The sequence below is a fragment of the Haliaeetus albicilla genome, chromosome 12 (assembly GCF_947461875.1).
Source record: "Haliaeetus albicilla chromosome 12, bHalAlb1.1, whole genome shotgun sequence".
In the NCBI taxonomy this organism is placed as follows: Eukaryota; Metazoa; Chordata; class Aves; order Accipitriformes; family Accipitridae; genus Haliaeetus; species Haliaeetus albicilla.
The window spans coordinates 38,421,096-38,440,498 of NC_091494.1; the positions used below are offsets into that span (position 1 = coordinate 38,421,096).

At 44.1% G+C, this 19,403-nt stretch overlaps 1 protein-coding gene and 1 long non-coding RNA gene across 3 annotated transcripts in view; one reads left to right on the plus strand and one right to left on the minus strand.

Moving 5' to 3' along the window:
- Nucleotides 1–3,276: 3,276 nt before the first annotated feature.
- On the minus strand, nucleotides 3,277–6,173 carry LOC138688194 (uncharacterized). Its single transcript, XR_011327250.1, has 3 exons — nucleotides 5,395–6,173; nucleotides 4,700–4,890; nucleotides 3,277–3,818 (listed from the first exon to the last, which is right to left on the minus strand). It is a non-coding gene; the product is annotated as an uncharacterized lncRNA (long non-coding RNA).
- Nucleotides 4,512–19,403, plus strand: part of RAB11FIP4 (RAB11 family interacting protein 4) — a 139,258-nt gene continuing 124,366 nt past the window's right edge. Inside the window, exon 1 of one of the 2 annotated variants that reach the window (XM_069799248.1) lies at nucleotides 4,512–4,914. In XM_069799248.1, the coding sequence (XP_069655349.1) occupies nucleotides 4,771–4,914 (144 nt within the window). In that variant the 5' untranslated portion in view covers nucleotides 4,512–4,770. The remainder of the gene's footprint in view (nucleotides 4,915–19,403) is intronic. The other variant, XM_069799247.1, reaches the window with a different exon arrangement.

A 19,403-nucleotide genomic window follows, 5' to 3' on the forward strand; every position in this document is an offset into this window, starting at 1 on the left:
TCCTGTGAAGGAGTGAAGATCTCTTCCTGAAGCACTAAGGGACAGAAATGACCTAGTGGCCTGGCAGCTGTCAGATGCTTTCTAGCACCATTAATGCTTTCACAAGGTTGCCAGATGCCATTGCACATTACAATCTGAGGCAAATGTATGCCTACCCAACTGCTTAGAGCTCATCAGAGAAAAGCTGACAGGTACTGTCCTCTCCCTAAGAGAAGGCAGCAAGGAGGCTTCTGGAATGTACCAAAAAGAGAGGTTTGGTCCCAGGGTATTTGGAGGACTGTGGCACTTCTTGGAACAGGAAGAAAGCCTGCTTTATCCCATACTATTCATTCACCTCTGTTTTACATATTATTTTTCTTACCAACCACGGTATCCTCACCTTGCTGCCCTACGCAAGGTGGCCAGCGATGGATTCTTTTGGCTGGTGACAAGAGTGCAGTGAAATGGCTGGCCACTTGGTGGAGTAAGGAGACCTTCAAATACCATGGGAACATCTTGGCGTTAGCAACTATGCTCATGGTGCCATCCCTGGAAATACCTGGTCAGCACTTGGAAACTTGAGTTTGATCCTATGAATTCACAGTGGAAATGGTTTTATGTGAACCGGTACAGAGGATTATTTAATTTTAGCAATAACTTCATGGGAACAGGTATTTTGGTCTTTGTGAGCACAACCCCAGTTACAAGAAGGCTTTATGGTTGCAAATAACAGCCAAATTAGCCTGCTTTAACCAGAACATACCAGTTGATATTGTGATTTGTACTTGGGCATGCTCTTTTTCAAATGGTATACTCCCTGCCAATCCTTAAAACTTTTTGATCAATATCTCTGAGGGTAATATCTGTGTTGTAAGAAGAAACAAATAAGGCATTGGTGTGTTTGCTGAGGTAGCTGCAGTTAGCTGTCTAGCTAGGCTCATCTAGCAGAGTTATGCACATACCTAATTCATAATCTGGTAAGAGTGCTGTTGAAATCGAGCAAGAGCATTCATGCTATGTAAAATTAAACCACTAAAACTTTTACAAGGTGAGGTCCTTTAGGAACTAGAAAATTTGAAAGGAAGATCCTTGCTTGTTGAAACATTTCCCTAAAATTCTGAAGTTTTTTTGTTGTTGTTGAACTTTTTATAATAGAGAAAAGATTAGAGAAAACAGCAGTAGAAAAATCAACTATCTTGCTTCTGTACCATACCTAATTAAGCTAGCCTGAGAAAACTCCATTACCTCTTAAGTAATATTTTCAAGTTTTCAGGCAGGGCAGGAGTATTAATACGCTAGTTCTTGCTGCCTATTACCTGTTCTTTATGACACTTAAAGAGAATATCCAACTGTTATCTATGCAAGCACATCTGTTATGTTGCTAATCAGAGCTACAGTAGTCATTGGGAAACAGGATTTGATTCAAAACACAGTAAGACTATTAGAAGCCAAATATTCAATGAAGGTTATGTTGTGTATACTATAAAGAGAAATTGTGCTATGAAGCTGTTCTGAGAGGCTGGGTCTTGAGATGTTGCTACTATATGCTGGAACACAACCAGAATTGTAGATGAGGTCATCAGCCTTGGGGAAATGCACTCCTTAGATGCCATTTCTGACACCACATTACAATTTGCTGTGTAAGTGGAAGTGACATTGATGGAAAAGCAGCTGATTGTAAAGAAATCCTGCAAATGACAGCCATGGCCTGTGGTATTCAATGAAATGTTTCCTCTTGAACTATTTATTCTTAGCAGGCAAATATGGTAGCACCACCACTAGTCATATTTCAAGTTCAGAAAACTAGATTGGGAGCACGTAAAATATTTATTCCACATAGTGTACGTCAAACAAAGAAGTTGCCAAACATCTCTGATTAAACAAGTATTTTGATATACTTGTAAGGAAAACTAGCCCACTGGTACTAGCAGACATGTTCTACCTAGAACTAGAGAAGCAGAGATCAGCAAGGATTAATGCCAGCTACATCCACTGGCAATAAAAATTGACCTCCTCCTTGATTCAGCCTTAAAAACTGTACCTTGCCAGTGCAGTTGCCCAGTAAGTGTGTGGCACCTTTTCAGCTCAGTGTCCTGACTTTAGCACACTTGGGGCACCTCCCAGTTTTCAGATCCTGGATCTCTACTGACAGCATCTCACATCCCAATTCTTCTGTGTTCAGTCCTGTCAAATCATCTCCCAGCTGTCAGATCTTTACTCAAAATATTCAGCTGTCTACAGTGACAGCTTCTACAGCCTCTTCAGCTCTCCTATCAGCTCTCTGGCACTCAAGCTGTCTGTGGCAGTTCTCAGACTTCAGTACTAACTCCCCAAACTGTAGTGTCTATACCTGGAACATTTTTTCTCTTCCCTTTCCTCCTCCTTACAAATTAATGCAAGAATGACACAGATGTTTATGCTGACAGTTTTGGTCTAAATCTATGTTGCCACTTACTTGCGTGTTTAGACCAAGTTCCTTCTTCCTCCAGCAGAAGATAAAGGAGAGCCAGTGGAAATTAACTGGATTCCACAAGGCAAAGCGTGACCCCTCTGAGGTGTGGGAATTCTTCCTCTGGTCATGGCAAACAGGAATAAGTATTCCTTCTTCTTCCTGCCTCCCCTTCCAATACTAGTGTGACTCCACTTCCCTGTCTGAGACTGTACAGCTGCCCACCTGCACACGGAGGTGAGGCAGATGGTGCAAGGAGGCACTCAGAGGCAATCTCAGCAAACAAGGTGGGACAGTGACACAGATGTGCTCTGAAGCTTTGAAGAGGTTGAACTCCACTTCAGAGCAGTGAGACTAACAGTAGCTGATTCCACATAGGTGTGCTTTCCACAACTCTGAGGGGTACCAGCTCACAGATTTTTGAATACTTTGAATAGGTGCCCCTGAGGGGTGTGCTAAACTCAGTCCCCTGAAGATGAGTTCAAGGGTCCTGAGATAAAAGCTAAACATCCCCACATCTTAAGAATCCTGCTCTAACTAGACAACTTCAGAGAAGTTTTCTGATCAAATATTTTGCTTCCCTTTTCTCTTTCAGCTCTCCTCACATCTCTTCATAAATTCTTTGCTTCCCAAAGGTCATATCTGATCTCTGCACTTTGATTTTTTTTTTTTTTTTTCCAGTCTGGAAAGACCCTTTTGTTCATCAGTAAGGGAACAGGAGAACTCTTCTGTATTTATTGTAAAACTAAAGGAAGGTCAAGGTGGCAGAGGCTCTGGAACCAGCTCCTTACCTCTCTGTCAGAGGGTGGATATGTAAAGAGCTGTATTGCTAAAGTGGTATGCGCTGTCACTGTGTTGTTGACCAACAGCTGACTTACAGCCTACAGGGCTGTCAAGTTAGCCTCTTCCTGAACCCTGAATTTGCACATAAAAGGGATGAGACTCCGTGCTCAAAGAAACAAAACTTCCTGAGGAGAACACTCCTATTGTTTCCTAGAAAAGAGATTAATTCCACTAGCCTGCTCTAATCATGGGATTTTCAGGGTTGCTAAGGTCCATATGGACCTCTCTTACTGCAAGAAGCAAATGAATGGATACCATCTCAAATCAAAATCTGCTGCACTTTCATGGTCATCTTAGATGGACAGCGTTATCAATCGCCTACAGAACATCACTCAGTGATGGATGGTCACCTGTGCTCAGCAACCACAGAGCGAAAGAACTGCTGTCAGAGGCAGTAAGTACCTGAGCCTGACTCAGCCAGTGTTCCTTCCTCCTCAAGATGTTGCCCTGTCATTTGTGGTCTGAGGCACAATGCAGGAACCAGAACCATTCCTGGTCTTCCCTTGGCAGCTCATGGCTGTGGGCTGACAAAGCAGTCCAAAAAACTCTGAGAAAGAAAAGGGACAGAGCGGAGAGATCAAATTAAAACCCAGCCATGAAGCATAGCAGTTGCGGAAGGCTTTAATGAGGAATCCTGCAAAGGCAGGGACATCCCTTCATTATCAGCTGTGTCTCATTAAAGCGTGGGTGAACAGTGTCTGTCCTAAGCCAGACTCAGCCATGAGGAGCGCCTCTGCATGACTCTGCCTGGTCAATGGAGTGCAATGGAGCACAGAAAGCTCTGCTTGCCCTCCTTTTCCTTAACTGCCCCTTAACTCTCTACGCTCTGCTTTTCTGCCTCCTAGCCTGGGCCTCGTCAGACCAGGATCAATGGCTTTTTCTCAGGAAAAACTGTAGTGTGACTGGTGTCTTGTTTGGGGTGGCGGGGAGGAGGACTGAGGTGTGGAGCAGGGAAGGGACTATGAATGCGTCCGTGACAGCCGGGAAAGGAACCCAGGGGATGCCAGGCCTGCTGTCCCCCAGCTGCTGGAGGGGAGCGTGCTCTCCTCCCCATCCTACCCCATTCCCTCCTCCCTGTGGCCATTTTCCTTCCCAGGGAAACTCCCCACCGCTGCCGCCCCCAGACTGTCCCCGTCTCCTCTCTCACACCTCTCCCCGCCGCCACACTCCCCTCACGCCCCGCTTCCCGCCGGCCCCGGCGGCGCCTCTCCCCTCACGGCGGCGCCCCCTAGCGGCGGCCCCGCCCCTGCCGAGCGCGGATTCCCACCTCCCTCTCCCTCGCCATCCTCCAGCTCTGCCCTATTGTTCTCCCTTCCCTCGCTCCCTCCCTCCGCCCGGGGCTCGCGTCCTCCCTCCGCTCTCCTCCATCCCTCCCTCCTCCTTCTCGCTGTCCCTCCCGCCCCGCTCTCCGGAGCTGATGTCACGCACCCGCTGAAGGCGCGGGCGATCATGGCTGCTGCTGCTGCTGCCGCCGCGGCCGTGCCGCCGGCCTCCAGCTAATGCCCGCGATGGAGCCGGCGAGCCTGCTGCGGTTCCTGCGGAAGCTCAAGGAGGTTTTCGACGTGTGCGACGAGGATGCGGACGGCTTCATCCGGGTGGAGCACTTCGTCGCCCTGGGGCTGCAGTTCGGCCAAGGGGATGAGGTGAGTGGGGCGACCCCCGGTCCCGCCCGGCCCGGCCCGGCCCGGCTCGGCTCGGCCGGCTGGCCCGGACCCCGGCAGCCGCGCAACTTTCACCTGCCGCTCCCGCTATGCGAGGAGCGGGCCATGGCTCTGCCTGGCCAGAGCCCGCCAGGACCACCCGGACTGCCCCCCCCCTCCCCCCGTCGCCCACCTTCCCTCATCGCGGCCCCGATTCACCCCGTCCCTTAGGGCGCCCCCGACTTCGGCCCTCAGGGCGGCCGAGACCCTCTCCTCTCAGGGCGGCTCGGACTCCTCCCGCCCCTCTGGGGGGTCCCAGAGCCCTCCCCATGGCGGCCTGGAGCCCCCTTCCCTCAGGGCTATCCATTCGCCTTGCCCCTTTCCCACAGAGTTCTCTCCAAAGACAGCCCAGATCCCTCCTTCCCTCAGGGGGTCCCGGAGCCTCCCCCTTCCCTCAGGGCAGCCCAGACCCCCCGGGCTGACCTGGCTCCCAGTCCCCCGGAGTGGAGGGGCCGGTCCCTCTGCAGCCCTCCTCCCCCCGGCCGTCCCTGCGCCGGGAGTGCTCGGGGGTCGCCGTGCCTTTCGGGGAGGTGTATTTATTCAGGTGACAGCAGGGCTTTTCTCCGTCCTGGCTGAGCTGCGTCCTTACCGGGGTCCCAGGCTTCGTGGGGTATTGGGAGCAGAGCCCTGGGCTGAGGGAGCCGCAGGCGGGCGCCGGCCGGAGCTGCCCGGCCTGCCCCCGGGCAGGGGAAGCGCTGCGGTGTCTGAACAGTCAGGGAAGCACCAGCCCAGGTGGACCCTAAAACCTCCAGGTGATCGGTTGGGAAGGGAGGACTCCATCCAGCCCTTCAGTGACACAGCGTAAATCTGAAGTCGCGCCACTGGCCTCGCTGGAGCAGTTGCGTCAGTGGGACCACTGAAAATCCATTACATCAGTGTGAATGGGAGTGGGATTCGGGCCAGTGTCCATGAGGGTAATGACATGCGTTTGGTTTGAAACAGTTCCCTTAAGTGATTCAATCAAGAGCTGCAGCTCCAATGAAATTAACCAGCAAGAAATGAGAACTCTCAGGATATTGCGCTTAACTGTTCAATGCTTCACAATATGCCCCAGCAGTTTTGGGTGCCGGGGAGGGCAATTGGAGTTGGGACTAGGATAGGATTCAGAAAACAATAAAATCATAGTTTATAAAGGGATGCCAAAGAGGCAGCAAAACCAGAGTGAATTCACAGTAATTGTTGGAGCAAATTACTTATTTTTGGCTTACTGCTGGTAATGAAACACAGCTTGTGAATGAAATCAGAAGACCAGGAGACAGAAGGCTTATTGCTTGCAGATAGTTACAGGTCTGTTAAACATTTTCTTAATGAGAAGATGGAGTTTCTGGGTTTAACCAGCAAAATAAGGAGGAGAAATGAGTAATAGTAGAGCACTTTATTGATTTCTGGTTTTATTTGTCTCTTGGTAAGTTGCATAATTTTATATAAACTAATAGAAGTATTTTTAAATCCTTCCCGCTGTATATGCTGCATCAGAATTGCTTTTTGCACTACTGCATTTATTTGGAGGCAGATCAGTGGCTTTCTCTTGCAGCATTGAGGAAGGCTGGTCAAATTCCACTGGCTGTTTTGCAGCAGAATGGCATTGATGATCATAACAATCCTTTTTGGTCTTAGAAATCTCTAAGGTTGTGAGAGGGGAGCAGGTCTGTAAGATACAAAGGAGGATTCAGGTGGTGATCTCATAAGCTTAGAGTGAATTGGAGTATATTAGTCTGAAAATATTTAAATGGAATGAAAGGAAGAGAAAACTGAAATCTCAACAATGATGGCAGTAGAAAAGGACCACTTGTCAGTGGTAGTATCTAGGTTTCAGGATGGGCTGGCTTACTGGGCAGGCATGGGAGAGATTACCAGTCACGAGAAATGCATCCTTTGTATTTTGTTCAGTTGTAACTGGTAGTGTTCGATAAGATATTTGCAAAATTGGGACAGAGAAGTCTTATCTATATATCTATCAGCGTGACAATATAACTTATTCTGGTTTGCTTCCCTGTGTCTATTGTAGTCCTTAGCTAGCAGTCCCTTGACTTCAAAGGAGCATGTGTCAGCTGAGTAGAAGGGATTTGTAAATCACCAATAAAGGCTTGCTAGGGAAATACAGAATCAATTTTTCCAAGTGCAGATTTACTGTAGAACAACCACTGTAGGTGAGCTAGTCTGGTTTTAAGTCTTACTACAAATTAAATTTATGTGTAATGAATCACAGTTGATGTTTGGAGATGGTGAGAATCTATTCTCCCATATAGCACAGTGCTTTCAACCTTGCATCTGCAGGAACTTAATAAGCTCTGTGTGGGAATGCATCTCATGAAATTAAACTGAGGAGATACTGCTAGAGAGCAGTTCCCTTTAACACATTAGAACATTACTGTCACTGAAAATTAATTCTACTTTTGAACATGCTACACTTCTTGGGCCTGATCCACCTCAGCTGCCTTTGCATTCAGAAGAAATCTTTCCATTGGTGTCAATGAAAGATTGATTTGCCCTCATGTGTAAGTTATTTGCTGTTTCTGATTACGTAATTCGTCTGGCCACAGGAAGGATCCTATTTTGTAGCATTGAGGCCTAAATAATTCTGACTCTTACCAACAGCAGCCGTGGGTCCTGTTTATGAAATGAGAAAGCATCTGTCCCTTCAGTTGTGCCAACCTGATAAACACAGCTTTCCACCTCTTCTCCACCTCCTCTGAGCTACCGCCATCCAAAGTTCGGAGTCTATAAATTCTTAATACTAACTTCAGTAGGGCTTGTGGCTTGGACTGTGTAGGGCATTTAGCATTTTCTGGTTTTTCTTTTTCTTTCCATTTCCTTTTTCTTTCTTCTTTGTGTGTGTGTGCACGCATGTAGTCAACACGCTGAAATTTATCATTCCTGAAAGATAACAACTCTCTGAAAACTGCCCCAAGGCAAAATGTTGCAGCAAGGCAGCAGCTTCCTGTTCAAGCAAAGCAGTCCTTACCTCCACAGTCAAAATTATAAATTTCAACATTTCTGATTAACTTTTTTACTATTTTACTTTTAGTGGGCTTCTGAGGCTTCTGCTTCTAATATCTTGATGTTTTTTTTTTCTTCTTTGAGACCACACCGTAACTACTGTACCTCATTCCATTCTGCCTTTCCCACGTACGCTGAAATCTTCTTCTTGCCATGCAGTCATTAGGAGTCCACTGCAGCAGAATACCGATTGCCTCAGAGCGGCTGTGTAGGTTTGGCTGTGGAAGCACTTCTAGCAAGTTTGCTTGCAAACTTTTTCTTTGCCTTGTGCTGGTTTTGGCTGGGGTAGAGTTAATTTTTTTCATAGTAGCTAATATGGGGCTATGTTTTGGATTTGTGCTGGAAACAGTGTTGGTAATTCAGGGATGTTTAGTTATTGCTGAGCAGTGCTTACACAGAGCCAAGGCCTTTTCTGTCTCTCACCCCACCCCACCAGCGAGCAGGCTGGGGGGGCACAAGGAGTTGGGAGGGGACACAGCCGGGACAGCTGACCCCAACTGACCCAGAGGATATTCCAGACCATACAACATCATGCTCAGCATATAGAGCTGGGGGAAGAAGAAGGAAGGGGGGGGATGTTCAGAGTTATGGCATTTTGTCTTCCCAAGTAACCGTTACACGTGATGGAGCCCTGCTGTCCTGGAGATGGCTGAACACCTGCCTGCCCATGGGAAGTGCTGAATGAATTCCTCGTTTCGCTTTGCTTGTGTGCACGGCTTTTGCTTTACTTATTAAACTGTCTTTATCTCAACCCATGAGTTTTCTCACTTTTACTCCTCTGATTCTCTCCCCCATCCCACTGGGGGGGAGTGAGTGAGCAGCTGTGTGGGGCTTCGTTGCTGGCTGGGGTTAAACCACGGCAGCCCTACAAGGCATGTGGTTCAACTAGAGGAAGAAATTACTTGGCCATGTTAATTTGGTAGAGCCAGGAGCAGAGTCGTGTCTCTAAATTCCTGCTCTGGTGCCTGAATTAAGAGCAGACCAGGCTAGCTGCCGAGCACTGCTTGCCCATACAAATAGTTGTGGAACTTATGCTTTTAAGCAGTTTGGCATTTTGGTCTCTGTTCATCCCATCTGATTGTAGGCATTTAACTGAGTTGTCCAAGTTAATCTTTCTCCATGGTCATTGATGAGCAATTGAACACTCAGAGCGTGTAACAGGACCCAAGGATGAAATAAATCCTTCAGAGGTGCTTCTTTATCTCCACTGACAACGGAAACTCCTAGCCGAGACTTTGGGTTCAGTGCTTAAAAATAGCAGGCTTGGGCCTTGCTTTCCTGTTGAATAGTCTGTTTGCCGTTTGTGGAGAAATCTGAAGAAAGACGTGAAACGCTGTTTCCAAAGCGACTTGACTGGATGGCATGTACTCACTAGCTGAAGAAACACTTCACGTAACATTGAAAAATGCCAAGAGTCGCTCGCCATCTGGTTTCCTTTCGCTGGGAAGATAGTTGCACTAGCAGGCGAGTGTCTAGGAGCATTGTGAGTGACATGTTCAGCAAGCCCCAGTTCTGGCAGTGGATTGTGTGAATGTGTATTTCAGGATAGTGCCAGTTGATGTTTCATTATGCCAGATTCTATTTAAACTCTACGTTCAGTTTTCAGCAACAAGTGAAACATGCTGAACATGTTGACAACTTCTTTTTGAGATACGTAATCACCTTTTGGAGGTATGCAAACCATACAGGTGCTTAGACAGTAATCTTTGTCATGGTAGGATCAACAAATGCTCATCAACTTGAAGCAGTGTCATACCTGAGAGGGAACTTGAGCAGCTAATAAAATCTATAGGCCATTATCAATTATTCTTATGAGTGGACAGTAATTCACTTAAAGGTAATGGTTTACTAGTGGTGTAGAACAGAAGTAGCTGAAAACAAGTTCACATATTTTATGTGAACAAATGAAACTTCCTGGCCAAAATAAACTACTGAAATAAGGACATGTTTGTTGCTAATTTTAGTTGCTTCCATTTCATGAATATCCCCATTCTGGGCTGAAGTTAAAGGCATCAGGTAGATTGTGGCTGCTGGCTGAGTTTAATGACAGTCCTGATACTCCATTTTGACTTGTTCTCAGATGTCTCCCAGGGACATCTGATGGAGTCATGCTCTAAACACAGCCCTTCTATTGTAACCACTCTGTAACTAGCTTGCCCTGTAAAGAACAGGAGTGTAATTTCACTGCGTGACAACATGGAGTCTTTCTGAATGGTCTGAGTGAATTTCAGGCTCCTAGCCATAGTGTTGCAATTCAGAGTTGCACCTGGAAATTAATGGAATCGCTGCAAATTCACATCAGTGTGCATGATGACAGAGACTAGTTCATACCTTCTTGATAATGTGTAGTATGCTCTGGACTTACCTGCAGCCATGAGAAAAAGAGACTTTGGCACTGAGACATTGAAAGAAAAGTATTAGGGTGTTACCAAGCAATACTGCCATTCTCTTAATGGAGGCAGAAGAGAGTTATGACTTCTTTCTTCTCTGCTTTTACTGGAAATAATTACTGAAAGAGAAAATAAAATATCTGCCTAGATGTAACGAGGATGCAAGGAGCACTCCTATGTGATAGTGTTCTCTAGGTAACAGCAAGGCTGACACACCTTTAAACTCCTTAAAACTGTATTTGCTAATGACCCAGATATTTCATATCATTTACAGTGACTTGGAAAAAATGCAGTTCTGAAACGGCACAGTGGAGTACTTGGTTTATGGATCAGTCAAGATACAGTCACTGTAGCCTTCCTAATTCAATACAAACCAGCAGTGAATATGTTTAAAATAGCCTTTCGGTATATCCTGAAACTAAGCACGTATTTCTAAACAGCTGACATAAAGCAAGCTTAGTACTTACTGTTAATCAAACATTTTCTGAAGCACTGTTCTGAAGGGAGAAGCTGTAGGTTTGCTGTGCACTCATGAGTTTAATTTGTTATGTAATATGTTTGCATTTCAAAGGTGAGAGCTCTGAGGGGGTTGTATGTATAGTTAAGAATTGATTGTTTCTGTGTTTTGCAATACAAGTCAGTGATCTGAAATAGTAAGTTCTTAATGCCTAAAGGAAAGGCAAACAATTTTGATAGCAATTCTTGATATTTAAATAACTGTGTTTTATAACCATCTCACTGTTTGCATTTAGTACAGGTACAGTGATATTGTGTTGTCTTATCATTGAATGCAAAAGTAATGAAAAAAGTTAGCATATGGATCAAGCATAGAAGACAGTACTGCATCTTTTGTGTACAGTATGGAAGGTAGGATATGGTACTGGTGAAGCTAAAACATTCAGCTGCCTAGCAAGACCAGGTATTTTTTATGTAAATTTTTCTCCCTCTTCCCTCCTCTCCATGCCTGATTCAATCCATGCTGTTAAAATGTAAAATTGGTATTCTTTGTCTGTGACATGGCTGCGTGTTCTCCAGAAATTTGCTCTTGCAAATCCTAGGGAGGATTTCAGATTTTTAGCACATACTGATTTTATTCCTCTAATACGATTAAGCTTTGAAAAGTGACTTATACAAAATTGCTGCAAGGGAGGCTAAGTCTTTGATGGGGAACAAGCCACTGCCATATAGTATTTGTGGGGGTGATCCCAATACAAAATATTTCTTAGTTTCTAAATTGCATTGTTACCTATAGTTTAGCACAACTGACTTGTGCTTGCCAGCAGTGCTTTTACAGCAACAAAGTGGAAGAAAATCAATTGCCTTATAAAGTTTAGACAAGTAAATGTGATTGTTTTTATTCTCTGTGTAGCTGACAATATAATTTTCTATTCATTTTATCTGATTTTAATGCTAATATTCACAAACATTTTAAAATTCCTGATTTGATTTTTTTAATCAGACTGCTCAAGAGCTAGAGATGAAGTTCTAACAGTTCTTAAAATATGCAGTATTTTGGGAGATACACGTGATCTCAGACCTAGATACTTGCATAGGGTGGTGAATAAATACCCATCTGTGCGCTGAACGTAGTTAAGTCAGTCCAGGGTGTGATTAAGCACGTGAATGATAAAGGAGAGAGTCAGACACGATCACTAGTACTATAACATATGGTTTTACAACAGCAGTGTAAATGTAAACAAAGCACTGTGTAATACATCTCAGTTCCTTTTTACTCAAGGTATCATTGAAGGGCCTCACTTGGAGAGAATGCAAGTGTTCTTATAGAACTATGAATGCTGTTTTCACATTTTGTGTGCAGTTTAAAACCAAAAATAGTAGGGCTCCTTCCTAAGCCTTGCATCCGTTTCAGTTCCATAGTATGTTCAGCCCCAGAGTGAGTGACAGGAGTGAACTGTGGGGTCAAAATACTGCAAGGGAGACAGGTTCAGTGCACAGGGCACCTGGAAAAATTACAGTGTACTCTTCAGATTTTAAAGCTGCTTTGACAATTTAGTTTGGGTATAGTGTTGTGGTTTTAGGGGGCCAAGTGAAAAGCTTAGAAATGGTAGAGACTTTTCTGTGTTAGGTTTCCCGAAAGTAGAAGGAAAGGTACTGGAATTGTCTGTTCTGCAGTGGAGAGGCTGTTGGCCTGGTGGAATGAGAGGTGTCAACCAAACCAATTTCTTCCCCTAGAGTGGTGTCAGTTTTAAAATTACCTACGTTTTGATTCTCAAATACGTGTCTTCTCAAGTGTTCCATAACATCACATTGCACATGCACCTGCATTGTCAAACTTCTTTTTTTCCCCTCTCGGTTCAGGGCTGCTCTTTGGAGAACAGAGCCATTCCCTGCTGCCCCATTGCAGGCTCTGTCACACTGGCCTCCAACAGAGAAGCAGGGTCATGGTACAGCACTCCTGCAAACAGCCCTTGGATAGGAAGCTTGCAAGGAGCCCTTTTCTATAAGGGATCTTCAGCCTGTGGCAGTGGTTTGTGATGTTCCAAACTGGGGCACATTTCTGGTACACCTGCTGCAAATTTGCTGATAAAGCGTGCTTCACATTTTTCCACATATGTGTGGGTCATTCTGGACATCCTCAATGCCTGGTTTATTGTGAAGATTTGCAATGGGATGGTGAAGACACTCTGGTGTTGTTTCCACCACCTCTTGATGAACTGATCCTCCTCCCCAGTGGTATCCAGATGGCTTTTGGAACATGGGATATTCTTTTCCAGTGACACTTCTGTTGTTATGATAAAAAACCCCAAACAAATGTGCGGATACAAACAGCTTTGTCCGTATGTTTGCATGGTATTAATAGATTGGAGAAACTGTCCTAAAATATTGGTGATTTCACTGTTTTTGTAGCAAGAGACTATACAATCAGTTGAACATATTTTACCCAATTAAACCATATGATGTATATGTTAGGATACAGTAGCTAACAGCCGTTCAGAAAGTGAAATGCCACAGAGATGTCAACACATATGTAATTGTTGGCACTTACCCTTTTGTCCCTGTGCAATAGTATATTCTGTCACCATAAAGTAGTACAGAATCATATGGTAATGGCACTAAGGCCACCTTTCTCAGCGTTGTTAGCCATTGGGAACAGTAGAAAGCTGTAGGACTTTCATTAGAATTTTGTTGCAGGAGTATCTTATGTGCCAAATTGGTGTGGTATTGTGTCAAAATACAATAGAGTCTGCTGAGAAGAGGGTTAAAGGCAGCTGTGGAAGGCTCCTAGGGATGCTCCTAGGGATGTGGGGAGCTAATGAAAGGAAAAGGGGTGTAGTAAGAGAGAGATTCTGCTGTTCGTTCTCACTGCGACTACAAGCAGCATCAGTGAGAGCAGGTTTGGCATTTTGACCCAAGAAATCCTGGTCCCATTGCGTTCAGCAGTGTGACCATTGTGTGTTGTAAGGTAATAAGGATTGATCATAGGATTTGCAGCCTTGTAGTAAAGACTAGCTCTGTAGCTGTTTCTCTTGCTGGTTCTTTATTTGGTTTTGGTGTTCATCATGCAACAGACCAAGCACTAGCTTGTGGCCAGTGTTATGGAGCAGACCCCCTTTGCATCCAGCTTGGAGAAGATGGGAGCCTGTAGTCACCCTGTCAAGGTGTTCCAGCTGCTTTCATTAGGTTTTAAGAACATTTTGCTCTTGAGGGCCCTGGTTCACTTGCTGGGTTGGCTGGCCAACGTGGCAGCTGTTGTGTCCTGGATGCATCTGGGCACGTAACGTGGCCATGAGCTAGCTGACAGCCTTGTCAAGCTGGGATGGCCTTATGTTGGCTGCTGGGCCAGCCTGTCTGAACTGTGAGGGTCATGAGAGCAGATGTGTTGGAATGGGAGCAAAGCTGTCGTGTAGCGTATAAAATTGTATTTCATGGGAGTGTAATTTTTATACAGTCCTATTTCAGGCTTTATGCAGCTTCCATAACAATTGCCATATAACCATGTACTTTTTTCTGGATCCATGCATCACCAGGTTCAGTTGTGCCTGGGCAAAGAGTGCTAATTCAATAGACCGATTCTGTCCACTGGAGAGCTGTGCACAGTGAGTGGCTGGACAGACCTGCCTGAGCAGCAACTTTGAGATAGGACCCTAAACTTCAGAGGCTGATAGAAGTGCTGTACAGAGGAGGGCACTGTTTTGAGGATTCAATTTGAGGTGTGTGTGTAATAACAATTGGATCCTGAAATTAACTGTTCTTCAGGTGTGTGCACAGCAACTTTAAGTAAATACAAATGTTCTTATGATGCAGTAAATTAACATTTGTTAGCAGAGTCAGCAGCTTGGATAGCTTTGTAGAACAGAGGAAAAGTGTTTTGCATTTGTTGTTAGAGGGGAGTCTCAGGGAAAAACAGTGCCAAAGAACTACTATACTGGCCTACTGATTTTATTGGGGGAACCTAATGCTGCTGGGAGGGCTAAAGATAATGTGTTGATGAGAGTACTCTAAAGCAGTGTCCTTGCTTTGGTCTAAAAAGAACTGCAATGTTGAATAGTGTTTCTCCTTTTCTGAATGGGTGTCTTTAGGATTTTTTCCATCAGGTAATCAGTTTTCATAGTGAAAAAGCATTGTAGACTAAGCTGTTCCAAATCAGAGTATCCTAACTCTGCCACAGGCATACTCTATACAGGTTGGCAACTCACTTCAAACCTGTGTGTTCCCTCCTGTTGTCAGACATATCTGACAACAGACATATCTGTTGACAACATAAAATTGTTATGGTACGATGTGGACAATTAATTATGCATTTATTCAGTGCTGAGAAACTCAAAGAGTTAGCTTATTTGGAGAGTGTCAGCATCTCAGGGATACAGAACGGTATAAGTGTCTCAGCTGAAGCTGATGTTTTCATCCTCTTTTGGCAAGTAATGTACAGACGCTGAATCTGGTTTGTGTGTGAAGAATAAAAAAAATCTTAAAATTTCAGATGAGTTTGGCAAATTATTTTTGCCTTTAAAAAGCTAATTAACTTAATTAACTTCACCTTTTGTGTTTTTTTTTAAAGTATGATATCTTGATTGTTTCCATTTGAAGCTAGCTTTTTACTGCCAAAATTAAAGTTGAAATATTTGGCAAACAAGAAGTGAAAATGCTCCAAAACATAAGATTTTTCTCAACACAAACCATTTTTTCTGTTTTCTTCTGAGAAACATGAAAAAGAAGAATATGGTTTTGATTTCCTTTACTTGGTGAGAAAACTTGCTCAATAATTGATTTTTCAGCTACGTATCAAGCAAGTGCATAGACTTTGTGGATGTAGGAGGAAGAGAAAATATGCTATTCAATACATCTCTCCTCCGCCTAACTGGAGTTATGTTCAGCTTGCAGTTATCCAGGCATGTGGGGAAAATAAGCAGTAGATAAAGCAAAACCATGGATAATGCCAAGCTGTGTAAGAGACTAGAAGAATGTAATCTTTAGGAAAAGAAAATCAGTGAGTTTGTGCAGGAAGCAGCAACAGCTTTAAGGTGTGGTACAAGAGAACACAGGATTTTGGCTCATGAGTATTTGTTTCTTTGGCTATTGGTTTTCACAGCTTGTGATCACAGCCTTATGATTCCCTGGTCTTGAGCAAGTTAAGTTTGATTTCATTTACTGCAGCCAGACATTGGTGAAACTTGTGAATTTTAGCCTCCAGTGTGGAGAGTGGATTGTACATTAAATTCCTCTGTTCTCTTTGGCATTGTTTGAAAATAAAGAATTGAGAAGTGTTTTGGGACACATCTTCAAAGGAGCTTTGACAATGTCGGTTTTGCTCTTCCTACTGAGCAATTACAAGGCATGGAAGTTTCCATTGAGGAAAACTGCACCTTGCCTTGTCACCTGGGAATTGTGTGCCCTTTGCCAAAAGCAAGCTCTTCTGCGCTGGAAAGTGCTGTGGTATTTGCTCCCGATCAGACAGTCCAATATATCTTGTTTAGAGAATGAGATTGGTTTGAACAGACTGCTGTTGACAGCTATCATTTGGGAAAGTCTAAATTTGGAGGTGAATACATCCATAACTGCCAGTGCTACTTTAGGGGTGACAGATTACTATCTTTATCAATAATCTACCACCTCACAACTGTCCTAGTAGTCACCTTGCCAGATGACTCTACTGGTAATCTAGAGGATTTCTGGATAACTGTCAGCCAAATTGGAAGTTTTAGCTCTAACCAAGCTTGTGATGTCTGTCCAATGGATGAAAAGGTATTTTGCTATGTACAGTGAATTTGGCATAGGTCAGCTTACTGTCCTGGTGTGAATGCTGGCAGATGCAGCTCATTTGTTTCTTGATTTAGGCAGTCACCCAGGTAACCTCAGGAAAAGGTAAAATATTCACAAACTACTTTCATTTTGCCAGAAGTACAAGGCATAGATTACTTTTTCTCTGTATATAGGCCCATGTGATTTCTCTTACTGTATTTTTCTTGTAAAGCAGGCATGACTATTGTGAACTACATTTCTTTTCCCAGCAATAGTTTTCTTTCCCCCATGGCATTCTAAATACATTTTCAGAAACTTGACAATCCTGGTGTGTGGAAGCATTCTCTTGGTACTTCTGACTTCTGCTCAGTGCGAATGAACCATGCTGCTCCCTGAGCGGGTGGAGCAGCTGGTAGAGGTTGGTAATCTTCTGTATCAGCTGTTCCTTTGGGGTGGGCACTGAATATTGTGTGCACTGGCACATGCTGGGGCAAACTGCTGCTCTCGTCTGCTGCATGGGACCACAGAATGGTATGAAGAGGAAGAGGGAAACATGCAGCAGGGATATTTAATGCATGAGAATCAATGCTGCCTCAATGGACTGTAATCACCACTGTCTTTCCACAGCATCACAGCTCTGCTTGGATGCTGTTTTTTGCTGGAGACTATCTGAAGTAATGCATGATGTTCTGGCCTCACTATGTTATTCTCCCAGTTTATTCCTTTCTTCTTCAGGGACAGCTTCAGTTTTGGACTTAGCATTGCTTGTGCTTTTTGGTGGGTGGCTCCTGTTTAAATGGTGGTGGTCAGTTAGCTCTAGCTATGTTACAGCAAATTAACGCCTGTTTGGAAGGGAATGGAGCTTTGGAGGAGTTGGTCTAAGTGGTTACAAACACGAATGACTTACCCAACATTTCAGGTGAAAAGCTTGCTTGATTTAGTTGGTGGAATAATGTGTCTATAAATTACCTTTGGGTTTATTGCAGTTGGCTGCTGCAGCAGCTTTTTAGCAATACGTTCTGTTCAATGGCACTTCTCCTAATTCAGTGCTTGCCATTGCTTGCATTTTGTAGATGTTGCACTATTCTGTAGCACTGACTCCCTGGATTTACAGTACAGGGTGAACAGAGTAGGAGTGTAGACTCTCCTCTCATAGCAAGAAATTGCTAGTGTCTCTATTTTGGGGAAGAAGTGTGAAGAGACACATTTCAAATACCCTTTTTTACAGGAGGAAGGGTTGCCATGGATAACAGCTGTGAAACATTGGGTCTGATTTTTTCCCCCCTTCTCTTTTACTTTGTCCTATGACGAGATATGAAAATCAGGTTCATCTTCCAGACTTCTGTATGGCACAGGATGGCTGAAGGGACACTTGCATTCACTGTTGTGAGCTTCACCAGAGATGGTTCTGAGCCCACAAAGACACTAAGCAAAGCATCCTCTGGAGCACCCATTGCAGAAGCAAAGATGCAGAACTGGGTTTTTATTTGGGGGATTTTCTATGAAGAAGTGAGACTCTAGAAGGGTGTTCTCAGAGTCCTTTGAAGGTGCCTGTGTGATCTGACCTCACTGAGCTGGTATACTGGTACCTTTCTTACGCTTTTCACACTGTATAACTACTTTAAACCTCACAGTGGTTTAGGAGCTTGTGTCATTTACTGAATAGCAGGTGTGCCAGTCACAGAAGGTGTTTATCTAATTAACCAAATACCATTTCAACTTTAATTTCTCTTTTTTTCTGTATTTGCTCTCCCACTCCTGCTAGTGATAGAAACTTACCCATTTTACAATCAGTTAGTCAGTCATTATGCCTGCTTAATTTTGGTGAACCTGCTGTCAATAACGCTGATTGTGTGGCATCATCAACACCAACCTGTGGTTTCTCTAAATGAATTGGGCAGAAGGATCCCAAAGGGAAGGATGTTCTCTTCAGACGGATAGATTGCAAACAGATGGACAGCAGTGAATGAATACAAAGGAAATACAGGTGAAACACATGAGGCTGTGAAATAGGATATCGGTGTTTACACTGTTTGAGTATGTATGTGTGTGTATCTTAATACCTACATGCAAGAACAGATTTCTAGGAGTAAACTGTCAGCCTGGAATGGAAATTGATTTTAAGACCCAAAGTGTGTGCTGAGTGCACACTGTAATTAGATTGTGATGGCAATTTCAGCACAGGACTGAACTTTGACTAACCTTTCGGAAACTCATTCTTCCTTTAGGAGCTCATGGGGCTCTTTATGATATCAGCGATGAACTCAGGGAATGTCATAGCTATCAGATGGGAGGAAAGGAGAAGCTATCAAAAGATTAAATTTTGATGGGATTTTAAATGTAAACCCCAAAACTGTATTTGATGCTTCTCTAATTCTGCTGAAAGTCAGTGACTCCAAAAAGCTCCAGTCATTTTTGAAAATGGGATTTTATTTCCCAAGTATAGCAGAGGTTTATCAAAATTTTACCTTGGCCCTAGGAAAAGACTTAGGAGGTGCTAGACCCAATAACACATTGTTCTCAACAGAGCAATTTTGCGCACTGTCAGAACTGGATGTTGTGCTTTCTGTTATTAATGAGTTGTTCCCTTTAGGTGAGGTTTCCATGATATTTGCTGCTTGGCACTTCAGAGACTCTTATTAAAGAACTGATGCGATCCCCATGATGATTTTGTGAAGTCTCTGTTAAATGGGTCACTACATGCCAGGTAACGTAAGCAGTATCTGCACCACTTCTTGGGACCAGCAAGGAAGGCAGGCTTAGTACAGTACTGAGCTGCGTGTCAGCCACTACTTGAAAGAAACACCACACACAATTTTAAAATATTCACCTTTATTCAAC